At 31.9% G+C, this 12,329-nt stretch overlaps 2 protein-coding genes across 4 annotated transcripts in view; one reads left to right on the top strand and one right to left on the bottom strand.

Moving 5' to 3' along the window:
• Nucleotides 1-2,619, bottom strand: part of LOC145331004 (fasciclin-2-like) — a 91,650-nt gene extending 89,031 nt beyond the window's left edge. For all 3 annotated transcript variants that reach the window (XM_080175595.1, XM_080175597.1, XM_080175596.1), the window contains exon 1: nucleotides 2,410-2,619. In XM_080175595.1, coding sequence (XP_080031721.1) covers nucleotides 2,410-2,467 — 58 coding nt within the window. In that variant the 5' untranslated portion in view covers nucleotides 2,468-2,619. The remainder of the gene's footprint in view (nucleotides 1-2,409) is intronic.
• Nucleotides 2,620-7,370: 4,751 nt separating this feature from the next.
• LOC145331114 (uncharacterized) overlaps nucleotides 7,371-12,329 on the top strand; it is a 40,852-nt gene continuing 35,893 nt past the window's right edge. Inside the window, exon 1 of the mRNA XM_080175743.1 lies at nucleotides 7,371-7,470. Within this exon, the coding sequence (XP_080031869.1) occupies nucleotides 7,371-7,470 (100 nt within the window). The remainder of the gene's footprint in view (nucleotides 7,471-12,329) is intronic.

Genomic DNA, 12,329 nt, shown 5'->3' with positions numbered 1-12,329 from the left:
AAGATGCCTTTTATGTTTAGAGGAAAACTAAAATAAATTGCATTGTTTCTCCTGTTTTTATAAAAAAAAACTGTATTCTTTTCCCTTTTCATAATAAATAATTAAATTTATACTCCATACATCGTAGAAAAAGAAGGAATTTTTTTTACAATAAAATTGCATTATTAGAAGGGATACGCAAATTTCAGATTTTAGAAAAATTAATCTTTATGTCCTAGTGAATTAAATGATCTTGCATGCATAACATTTATCTTATAGAGAAAATAAGTACATCAAATAATGTTCAACCGTGAAAATTAAGATTTGAAATTTGCGTCACCCTACAAATTTTGCGAATGACCGCGTACGACGGCATTTTCTTACCCATCATCGTATAGTTAATGTTAAGTTAAAAGATACAAGAAAATAAAACATAAACAAAATTAACAAAAGAATGTTAACAAAATTAATTGATACTCCCCACCGTGTTATAAATAATTATTCCATTTTTATTGTAATTGTTTTTTAGTTGTAAAGCTACTGTTTACAATTCATACAGTAGGTATAATGTTAGTTGTTTTTCCCCAATAAAAAATTTTAATGTAAAAGTAACAGGGTGGTAGTCTATCTGTAGATTTACCGAAGGATTTCGCAACCCTCTGAACCGATATGGTTCTCCTTTACAACGCAGCTTCTTCTTGGTCATTGGACGGTTTAGAACTATATTGGGGGAGGGTAACACCGTTCTCCCAATCGAAATCGCCCCCAAAAATATTCCTGTAAATTTTAATTTTAATTTTTCTTAATGAAAATGTAGCCCCTAAAGGCTTCTAGGGGCGTATCCGCTATACTAATTATACATACACCATTAAAATTGTAAATCGATATCATTTTTTTTTCGGTAAAGTATTTAAAAATTAACGCTAATGAGTTTTTAATGTGCAAAAAAATTATATTGTAATTAAGAGTTAGTGAATAAATATAAAATGAATAAGTTCGAGAAAAAAAAAAAGAATACAATGATTGAGAGGTAGGAGGTCTCAGCGTATGCTTGTACATCTCGTTTACCACTGGACCTATATGGCTTTAATTAACAGTGAAGCTACATATAAGTCTCAAGAGGTGGAATCGAACATATAAAACAAACTTTTAGAAAAAATTGAAGTGCCTGTTTGTAAAGAATTTTTCAAGAGAGTTTGAATTTACTCTGAGGCTATTTGGCAGAGGAAAGGTCAACCCTCCCGAGAAAACAATAATTTTACAAAAATTTAAATGAGCGAAGTAATTAAAAGTGAAATAACATGTAAGAAAAGAATCTCACTTTAAAAGTCTCAGAGATCTTAATTACCAGAACAGACTCAAATCAAACAATTTTTAACTTAGATAAAGAGTCTATTATTCCTACAGACAAATTTTGAGAGTTTATTACATTTGACATTAGGAATTTGAAGAAAAAATAACTTCATAAATAAACCAACAGTAGCTTTTTCTGATATACTCGGTCGGACGGACTGACGTACAGACCCTAATTATAGACTAGCGGCGCTTCAACTAATAAAATTAGATGTATAAGAATAAATAAATAATAATAATCCGACAGTTTGTTGAGTGATGTAACAACTTTTTATGTTAATAGATATTATTAGGTTTTCATCATTGAATATAAATCATTATTAGAGGCGTAGCTACTCTACAAGTAATATCATAATTCCAAATAAATCTAAAGTATAGATTATTATCACAGCATAAACGCTCTCTTCGTTAAACATCCACTCCTTTCTGTATAGGAAATTTTTGGTTCTTTCACACATAGAAACATCTTGAACTTTGAATCCCCCTACTTTTATCTTTTTTCCTTTGTTTATTTATTACTTTAGGTCAAAAAAATGTAGGATACATTGGGTTGCCCCGTAGAATCAGGTATAGGGGTTAGACAAAGAAAAAACTACAACCCCCTTATATTTAATATATTATAAAAATCAGGGGGGGGGGTGGGGAGGTTATCAGTACTCAACAAGCAACATTTTTTTAAGATAAAAATTCTTTGAGGTATTGTTTCTTTTTCTTTATTGATTATACTAAAAGCATGCATTCTCTTTTATTAATAAATGACAAAAAGTGTAAGCAACTCCTTTTACTAACAGAAAAACCAATACATAGACTTTGCAAGTAGCTTCGCTACTAAAAACGGTCCTAGGACAAACGTAGGAGTCCCAAACGTCGGAGTGGATAAACGTAAGAGTGGACATTTAACCCAACCTAACCTATTTTAGACCATTTTAAAGGTTTTTTTTTTAATGCGGGGGGCTTATTTGTACCTTCATATCTTAACCTATCCTTATCTGTATAGAAATACTTTATTAAATTAATAACTTACGTTTGGGACTCCTGCGTTTGTCCTTGAACCCTAAAAACACAAAAAATACTTACCAAATAAGCTAGCAAAGGCAATACAGCCAAAAAGCAATTTTTCGGCTCTGTAAGACATTTCTTGTCTTTTATTTACTTTTTTATCACTCTAAAATTTTTTTTTTTTTACTAGAATATCACAGATTTGTAACTAAATTTCTGTAAAACAGTTAAGTCTTTGAAGATTTTCTAAAAGCACTCATTTCGTCAGTTTTATTCTGATTTCACGACATCCTGAAAAAAATATCTTGTTAATATAAAATACATTTAACAACTAAATTTAAAATTATACTAAAAAGCATCAATAACAACAATTCTGAAATGTACACAAATTTGAAAAAAAATTATTTTTCTTAGAAGGGATTGTTGGGATAGTGTCAAAAACCTCTTAAAATTTAAAACAAATACTTGCCTTTTCTTTTTGCCTCGCCAAAGTTTACATTCCCTTGCCAAAACCCTGTGCATGCCAGAGTCATTTAGATAGGTGTAGTGCCATAATTTAACAAGTGCGGCTACAATATTTTTCACTAGTTGCTTTACCCCTAGCCTCTCAGGTGATGAGAGTTCAGGAAAACAGCATAAACTAACCCAGCCCATTTACAATGCGTCCTTTAAATTACAACAACAAATTTGGATCAGCAATTTACGAGATATTTAGCTGAAGACAACAAATTCTTACTACTTTATATAATAGGATGTTAATACTTTCGTTTTCATTAGTTTACTTTATTGCTTATTGGAATCAAGGACAGAACAATTTAAATCATGTAATATTAGTGTGTGTAAGTGATGTTAAGAATTATCGTTGCAAATAATGAACCAGTTATCATAAAAGTGCCCTCGATAACAGAAACCACCCCACTTATTTTTTAGATAAATTTGATTTTGGTGTTATTTTTTTTCTTTATGAATAACCCCTGCTGGGTCCACGTCTGTTGGGTCTATACCCGTGGAGTCACAACTCTATAGGGCTGCCCTATGCCCAATAAAAAAGTGTTCTACTTCATAGATACTAGCAGCTGCATCCCTAGCATCTAAGGGAGCTATGTATTCAAATGGATAGTGAAGAGCAAAATTTAGCCTAAAACCATCCTTAATACAACCCCAGGACCTATATGAAACTTCCTTCAAATAGAAAACTCAATCAGTTTGGTAAATCTTAAGCTAGAGACTAAATAACCTTACTACTTTATATTGGGTTTTGCTGCTGTTTTCCTATCCCTTATCCGTAATAGTAAGTAATGATTAGAAAATGAAGCAATCTGAATTTTGCTTTAACTTCCAAGGAAAACAAGAATAAAATAGAGCACAGCTAAAAGAAATAGAATTATGATTGAGAAATATATTACATCAAAAGAATGGGAAGTAGAGAGTGAGAAAATAATATTAAGAAAGAAAGATGTGTAGACAGACACAGAATAAGATAAGAGATAGATAGAGCTGTGCCATGTGCCAGACCTAGCAGTATTAGATATTAAATTTAACGTCTCTAGTATGACAAGTTTTGAATCACGCTCGAAGCTCACACATGCCCAACAGCAAGCAGGTCGCTATCATTTACTCTAATACTACGAGTTAACCAGCTTAAATTAGTTACAGAGTAGCTGAGTAAGTTTGCAAAATTTACATTTGCATTGAACAAACATTTACTTTTAGCTAGGATTGGGATATTTATCAATGAGGAAGAAATTAACTAAAATGATCTTCCAATAAACTAATTTTTGTACTATGAAATTGTTTATAAATCTTCAACCTTCTTCCTTTTAATTGAGGGGGATAAAGCGCCATAATTTATTCAATTGGAAAAGAACTATTCGTTGCTTTCAAATTTATAAATACGGGGTTAGAAATATAGATTTTAAGTATGTGAAGTTAAATCTTTAGGGGGCAAAACCACATAAATTTTATGGGTTGCCTTAAACCCTTAGACGTAAAAGACGAGTATCTAAGCAATTAACAACAGCCTTTATCGCTCTACTGAGATTCTATGATTTTTAATGTATTAGAGTTTATGGCTTTTGAAAGGCCACAGTAAAAGTGTCTGACTATGACGTCAGAAAAAAATAACAATTAACCAATGAGAAGCCAGTATTCACAATGGTAAAATATATAGCGGCCTCTCATTGGTTAGCTGTTAATTTTTTCTGACGTCAAAGTCAGACACTTTTACTGTGGCCCTTTTGAAAGGAAATATTGTGAGCTTGTTGAATATAAGTCCCAACCCAAAGTTAAACGGGACAGATAATCAGCTATTTAAAACGTTTTGATTCGTGTAATATTTGTGCAGTTTATGGGTTAAACTAACTTGTTTTCCATCTTAATAACATTTTTTCTATTCAGCTTAAATACTCAAATTCAATTTAATAGACCATCAAATCGATCAATGTCATTCAACTAAATTTAAGTATGTATGAAAAAAAATGCTTACATATATATGAAACAGTGGCCATTTAATTCCATTTAAATCATGTAATCAGTTGCTTGCGGCATGGTGATGTCAACACCCCTCTTAAAATATAAATTTAGAATACCTGCCTACCTCTTTTGTGACACCCTAATGGTTTTACACGTCCCTGGTGAATCGCTGAGCACACCACTGCAAATAATGTTTGTGTTTAAACCTCTTTAAACTTCATTTTTGTGTTTTCTTTATTGCAAGAAAAGCATGGAAATAACTTTCCAGTGTGGCTTCGAAACTGATTGCTATCCGCTGGATTATAACCGGTTCTCAGTCATACTGAAAAATCATGTACAGCATCGTATTACAGACAATTTTCACGAATATTAAGATAAAAATCATAAAATTAATAAAAGTTTTGTTAGAGGAATCCTTCGGCTCCTTGGGTTTAACAAAACTGGTTTTAGTCTCAAATATTTCATTTTAATATCCGCGGAAAGCTGTCTATAATACGATGCGACAAATAATTTAAATTCTAAATATGATCTTTAGGTTTAGGTAATAGCAGTCCTCAACAATCCTTCATTTTAATATTACATTCATGATTTTAAATAAAATAAAATTCTATTTGATATATGTTTTTCATGTATGTAACTAATATTAAGAGGGGTAAATTTGGGGGTATTATCACTTCCCCATATTTTCCTATTCACTAAAGAACATAATATAATCAAATAAAGGAGGATGGGGGGGGGGGGAGGGTGGATAATGGTAAATATAAAGCAAGGGAAGGGGCAGTTTGTGCTCTAAAAATAATTTGCGATTTTTATGATTTTGTAATATGATACACTTAGCGGAAGTGAAGGCGCATACCGTAAATTTGATAATATCATGTTACTGACAACACTTTAGTTAGGGTGTCCATTCGATTTTGCAAAAAAAAAACACGGGTTTTGCGCTATTTTTATTTGCAATTTATACTTCGAAGATTTTTTATTGTAGTTTTGATGTTACATATTTAATTAACATTTTACTAACTCTTTCTCTCTTTTAAAATTTTCCTCTCTGAAAATGAGTATAAGAGAGTGAGAAAAAAGATAAACCCTCATTTTAGATTCTAAGAAAGGATAGATTGAAAGACATATAATATAACAATAAATGAACAGATAGAGATAGAGCGGGTGTGAGAGAGAGAGATAGATAGAGATAGATAGAGAGAGAGAGAGAGAGAGAGAGAGAGAGGGAGAGAGAGAGAGAGAGAGAGAGAGAGAGAGAGAGAGAGAGAGAGAGAGAGAGAGAGAGAGAGAGAGAGAGAGAGAGAGAGAGAGAGAGAGAGAGAGAGAGAGAGAGAGAGAGAGAGAGAGAGAGAGAGAGAGAGGGAGAGAGAGAAAGAGATTGAGAGAGAGAGAGAGAGAGAGAGAGAGAGATAGAGAGAGAGAGAAAGAGATAGGGAGAGAAAGAGAGAGACAGAGAGATAGCGCGAGATAGAGAGAGAAAGAATGATTAAAGTTAAAAAAGATAGAATGGAAATAGGGTCAGGAGTTAAACTTTTATGCAAAATTTCCTAATCTACAAAATGGCAACAACTAACCCTGCCACTCCCCTCCCCCCCAGCCACATAAGATAAAAGACTTCCATTATAATACAATTGATTACATTGGACTTTTTACTCCTAAGGATTTCATCTATAAAATGTACCACGCAGAAGTCAAAACACTACAAAGGGACTATCCTAACCTAAAATTCTATAATTTGTGTTTACTATTGACTACAAAATAATTTTTAACACTTTTGTTACTTTTAAATATTTGTATAAATACATATCATTTTGCCTTCTCTGTTAATAAAATCAGTTTTGGATCAGTTTTAATTTTAACGAAAGAAATTGAAGAGTTATTTTTTTTTAATGAAAACTAACTCGGTTTTGTTAGATTTAGTAATTTACATATTATATAACAAGGATGACAACATCCATAAAAACGAAGCACTGAAACAGAACTGAATAATCAGTATATAAATGTATAAGAGTCGAACCAAAATTGTAAGTAGATTTGTTGAAACACTGCTGGATACAGGATAATGTTTATGGACATACTTACATTTTTAGAACTTGATTATAGAGTTGCTTCGCTTATAATATTTTACTTTGTTGTCTAAGGAATCAATATACCAAAAATCAGATCAAACGGATGATTAGATCACATGAAAATTTGTTGTTATAAAAGTAAAAAAATCGACATGTTTAAAATGGACGTACGGACATTCTGGTAATGATTATAGAGTTGCTACGCTTTCTAAATCGTATCTAACTACTAAAGGAATCACCACGCAAAGTTTGAAATCGATAGGACAATTCTAACATGCCTAAATTAACGAAAAAAGCTATCCGTTACGGACGGACAGACACACCCTAATTATAGAAAAGCTTTACTTTTAAAAAGTGGGGTAGATGTACATATATGATGATGACCTCTAGTTTCGATTCGGGTTCTTAACCTGTCCAAGCAACTTGATACATGATTGTGGGTCAAGGTATGCCAATACTGACATACCAGCAAAAGGTACTATTTTTAACGTCTCTAGTATGACGCGGTGTAGTCCAGACTTGAACCCGACACCTACCCGACAGCAAGCTGATACGTTACCAATTACGCGAATGCCGCGGCGGGATTTTTTGGGAAGATGTGAGTGGTGGTTTTAGTACATTATGCAAAATATCGGGTGGTTCCAACTTTTCTGCACAGACAGAGGTAGGTATACTTTCAATATGTGAATAGAATAAATGGATTCACAAAGTAAGGGATACACTATTTTTCTTGGATTTTGTATATAAATAGCGTGAATGGATATATTATTACTTGTATCTTACACAAGATTTTCATGTTTTCTAATAAGTGAAACACGTAGCGGGCTAAAACAATGATACCTCACATTCTATCATCCCTTCCTGGACGAACGAACTGATCAATAAAAGAGTTTAATGTTAGCAACAATTTTCCCTATATCATGATATCTATGTATATTCTACATCTATTGTAGCGCAGCAAAAATAACACATACCCAAAGCAGCTAATCCATATCTAAGGTATGTCTGTACGTCGCATAAGTTCAGAAAAAAATTACTATTTTTCTGATTTATTGTAGAGCTTGCAAAATATAAAATAATACTTAGGATCTAGAGAATATGTCATATTTAGTGATTTAGTTACAAGTGATGCTGCGCAAAATGGTACAAAAAAATTTACGTCATATGATAAAATAACCAATGAGAGGCGAGTATATATTTTACCATTGGTCAATTACAATGTATACTGGCCTCTCATTGGACAACTTTATAGTATGACGTCATTTTTTTGTACCATTTTGCGCAGCATAAATTTAAAAGTGTTTTTTTTGTGAAGAAAATCTTTCATTTTATTCGTGTGTTGTACTTGGAATAATCTTCGTGCTAAACTTCAGTATAGTTCAATACAGCTAGAAGAATTGAAACTCAGGAATAGATAGGTGGATAGGTGAATGAAAAGCCGAATTAATAATTTATTTCTATATGAATTGAAGAGCCATGCAAATAGATAGATAGATGAATGGGTTTTGGCTTAGATTAAAGATTTCAAATACAATGATAATTTGATATATGAAAAGATTGATAAAAATAAGTGGATGGATTCTAATTCTTCAATATAAAAAAAATAAATTGTTTGTTTTAGGTTTGGTTGTGTTAGGTAAGAAATATTCCAACATATTCTCCCCATAGGAATACATCCCTTTGAGAGCAAGTAATTGTATTTAGGTTTCTTAACAAATTGGGGGGAGGGGGGCTTTTGGTGGTCCAAAAATAGTTTTGAAAGAAAGCACCAAATTTTAACTTAAATAGATCAGAACCGGAAATTAAATTAGAGTATTAAAATATAAATACAATGGTCTTTGTTTGCGTGTCCTCTTGTTAACAGGGAAATATTTAGACTGCATCATACTGTATACATATATGCAATGCTTAAATAACAGGCAAAGCTTCCTAATTAGTGCAATTGAACAAAAGGTACTTTGAAAAGGAATGGCTGTCCGAAGGATGTGTATTTTTTATGCAATATACATATGGACAAAAAAAGGATTTGCTCATAATTCAATATTCCATTCCCATTTTTGGATGTTGTCATCCTTGATTGAGAAAACCTACCTTTTTTGTTTATTTTTTCTTTTATTTCTTCTACTACATTGTTACTTATGTGCTCATTTCCATTTATTATTATTAGATGTTTACATTTTTATACTTTTGAAAAATCTGAAAATAAAAATATTTTTAAATAAATGTATGAGAGTAGTGATCTAATGGGATAAGACAATGGCCGATAAAATGATGTACATCCCCAATGATTATACACAAAATTTTTCGTTCTGTAGATTACAGTCATTGATATAAACATTCGGATACTCAACTTAATGAACCAACCAATCAAAATACAACGGAGGTCCCCAAAGTTGTTAAGCCAACGAATAAGAAAACGTTATTATACATCTTTGGGGTCTAGTGTAATAAACAGCACAATGTTCTGCCATCCCACTTACATCACATAAGGACAGACTCAACCACTTAAAGAGTTGCTTTGCTGCTATATGGCTCTAACTGTAGGAGTGTAAGATAATTATTATTCTATAAATGTTCTGTTAAGCTCTTACTTTATACTTTACTTGTAGATTGATTGATTTATTGAGAGGCAAAAAAGGATTTTTGTGCTTTCCTTAAAGTGTTAGGGGAGCCACTAAACCCCCTATCTCCTAAATCTTTAAAATAATTGAAAATAAGGGGGATTGGTAGTTTTTCCCTTTATATATAAACCCTGCGGGGCCTAAACTTGCGGTGCCCTAACCTTTTTGGCGACCCTGTATCCAATATAACCAAATCTAAACTGACCTAAAGAACGATAAATACACAAAAACTACCCTCACCTTATTTTTGATTTATTTCAAAATGAAGGGGGGGGGGAGGGGTTGATTCTGCGCTCGACTTTAAGTTAATCCGTTGGATTTTTATTTGTTTATTTTTACTTTAAGAAAACTTTTAATAATATACTGATGTAAATACCTGACCCTCTCATGGAAAATAATTAGTATTCAACTCAGAGTTAATCAATCCAATAGAGATGGATTGATAGATATATGAGAATGGACGAAAATGGAAAAACAACAACAACAAAAAATATATCTTATTAAATAAAAATCTCGTTAACCACTGAAATGATTTTAACAAGCTTGACTTAAAGTCTCGGGATGGTTTTAGGCTATATTTACAGCCCACAGCCCTTCCTCTCCAAATGTTAGTGGCAAAGGCAAAAAATTAAAATCCTTGTTATTAACATTATTCAAGCAACCCCTGATGACATTTACAAAATCATAAATGGATAGATAATTTTTCATGACTGTATATAATATTTGCTTGTTTAAAAAACTTTGTCTAAGTATTGATTTATACTTCAAGAAGTTTATCAAACAAGAACTAGAATGCTTATGTCCATATAATGCAAAAAGACAATCTTAAAAAAGAAGAGAGAAATGGATAAAATGATAGTTAGATTTGACGACATGCAAATAGACAGACTGACAGACAAAAAACAAAGAGAAAAACACAACGACATAGATTAACACATATACACAAATTTAAAAATGGATATATTATTATATTTGCAGATTTGCATGTTCTCTAATAAAGTGAAACTTGCAGTTAGCCAAATTAACAATTCTCCCCCTTCCACCCCCTTTACCCAATCCCCTCCCCTCCTACTGGATGAACAAACTGACCAATAAATGAGTTTCATGTTAGCAAGCTAAATTGACTAAAAATTTTCCCCTGTCATAATATCAACATGTATTTTATATCCATTTTAGTTTAAAGAATTTCCAATATAGAAAAGACAAACACAAACAAGTTGTAAAACTTTGTAATAAGGGAATCTTAGTGTTATATAACAAAAGTTGCGTGTTAAAAAAACTGTCGCTAAAGTTGATATTTATGACTTACTGGTCTAATAAAAATCAAACGTTATATAAAAAGCAGTATGGCGATTTAAAACAATAACTTCAGCTGAAAAATTAATCTTATTTGAGTGAAAATTGACCTAAAAATGAAATTTATTATATGAGCAAGCAATTGGAATAGATTAAATCAAATAAAAATGGTGTTGAATGCGCGATGTATTCTACCTATTCTTACAATTAACGAAATAACCATAGACGTCCGGGGGGGGGGGGGGAGGAGTGGTGTTTACCCTTCTAAACTTTAAAACCCCTCATTTTACCCCTCTCGAAATTTTAAATATACATTTGATTACCCCCTCAAACCTTTAAAACCCCAAATTTTACTCCCTTAAAAAAGCTTGGACGTCCTTGAAAAAAACTCTAACATAAAGATTTAGTTTTGCTGCTTAAAATCAGCTGATTTGGAAAAAAGAAAATTGCGCCAAATTACTAATTCCAAAATGACAAATTTGATTAAAGAAAAGACAAATTGGTATTGAATATATAGGTGTGCACTCATTTCCGCATGTGTATCAATTGAACAGAACAGCTATTACAACGGATACTTTTCCTTTTATCTCATGATTAAACATACCTCTTTTTTATTTGCTATTGTAAATCTATTGTATGTAAATATGAAAAAATATGTGGATGTAAAAATATGCGGATTTTTATGCACATGAATTTTTGCTTCGATAGATAATTCCTTTATTTTACCATTAAAGTCCTTGATTAATTTTTATATCCTATTACACAATATAGAGTAGTAAGTTTTTGATGATGTTTGGCTATTTAATTTTCATTTCTGATTTTAGACTTTCGTTACTCATTCGAATTCAGAGCTCTTGGATGCTAGGAGCGCAGGCGATATTATAATACAAAGTAGTAATAATTTTTGTCTGTCGTCCCCACTGTTTTTTAAAGAAATATTCTCCGCAACTAAGTGAGGGGGAAAACAAATTTGGAAAGTCATTTGATATTATTTGACTATCAATTATTTATGAATCCACAAAAAATAAAATAATAGAAATATTACTCCCAGCTAAAGGTATATCTAACACGATTAATTGTTATAAAATCTTAAAACTAATTTTCTTTAATCATGTACTGACATACAAATCTAATGAACTATTTGAAATGTATTCTCTTAAAGTAACTTAGCTACAGAAAATATATAAAAATTTGATAGTAATTGTTTGAAAATATATGAATAAATTATAGCCAACAATTTTATTCAGCTTAAATATAAATTTAATATTAATTTGGTATTTGAAAAGTATATATTGTAGTTTTTATCTATTATACAAAGTAGAACGATGTCTGTCCGTCTGTCCGTCTGTCCGTCTGTCCGTCTGACCGTCTGTCCGTCTGTCTGTCCGTCCGTCCCTTAAGATCTCGGTAACCACTGAACCGATCGGATTCTACTCTTCAGGGTATATACCTATTGGTCCTGTGGTGGTTTTAAGCTATTTTCTTGGGGGGTGGGACACCCCCAACCCCCCCAAAAACAAAAAAATCCCCCCCCCCATTT

This window comes from Acartia tonsa, chromosome 11, assembly GCF_053477335.1.
Source record: "Acartia tonsa isolate MP-2025a chromosome 11, ASM5347733v1, whole genome shotgun sequence".
In the NCBI taxonomy this organism is placed as follows: Eukaryota; Metazoa; Arthropoda; class Copepoda; order Calanoida; family Acartiidae; genus Acartia; species Acartia tonsa.
Note: the sequence above shows the minus strand (reverse complement) of the source record. Positions and strands in the feature narration are given on the sequence as shown.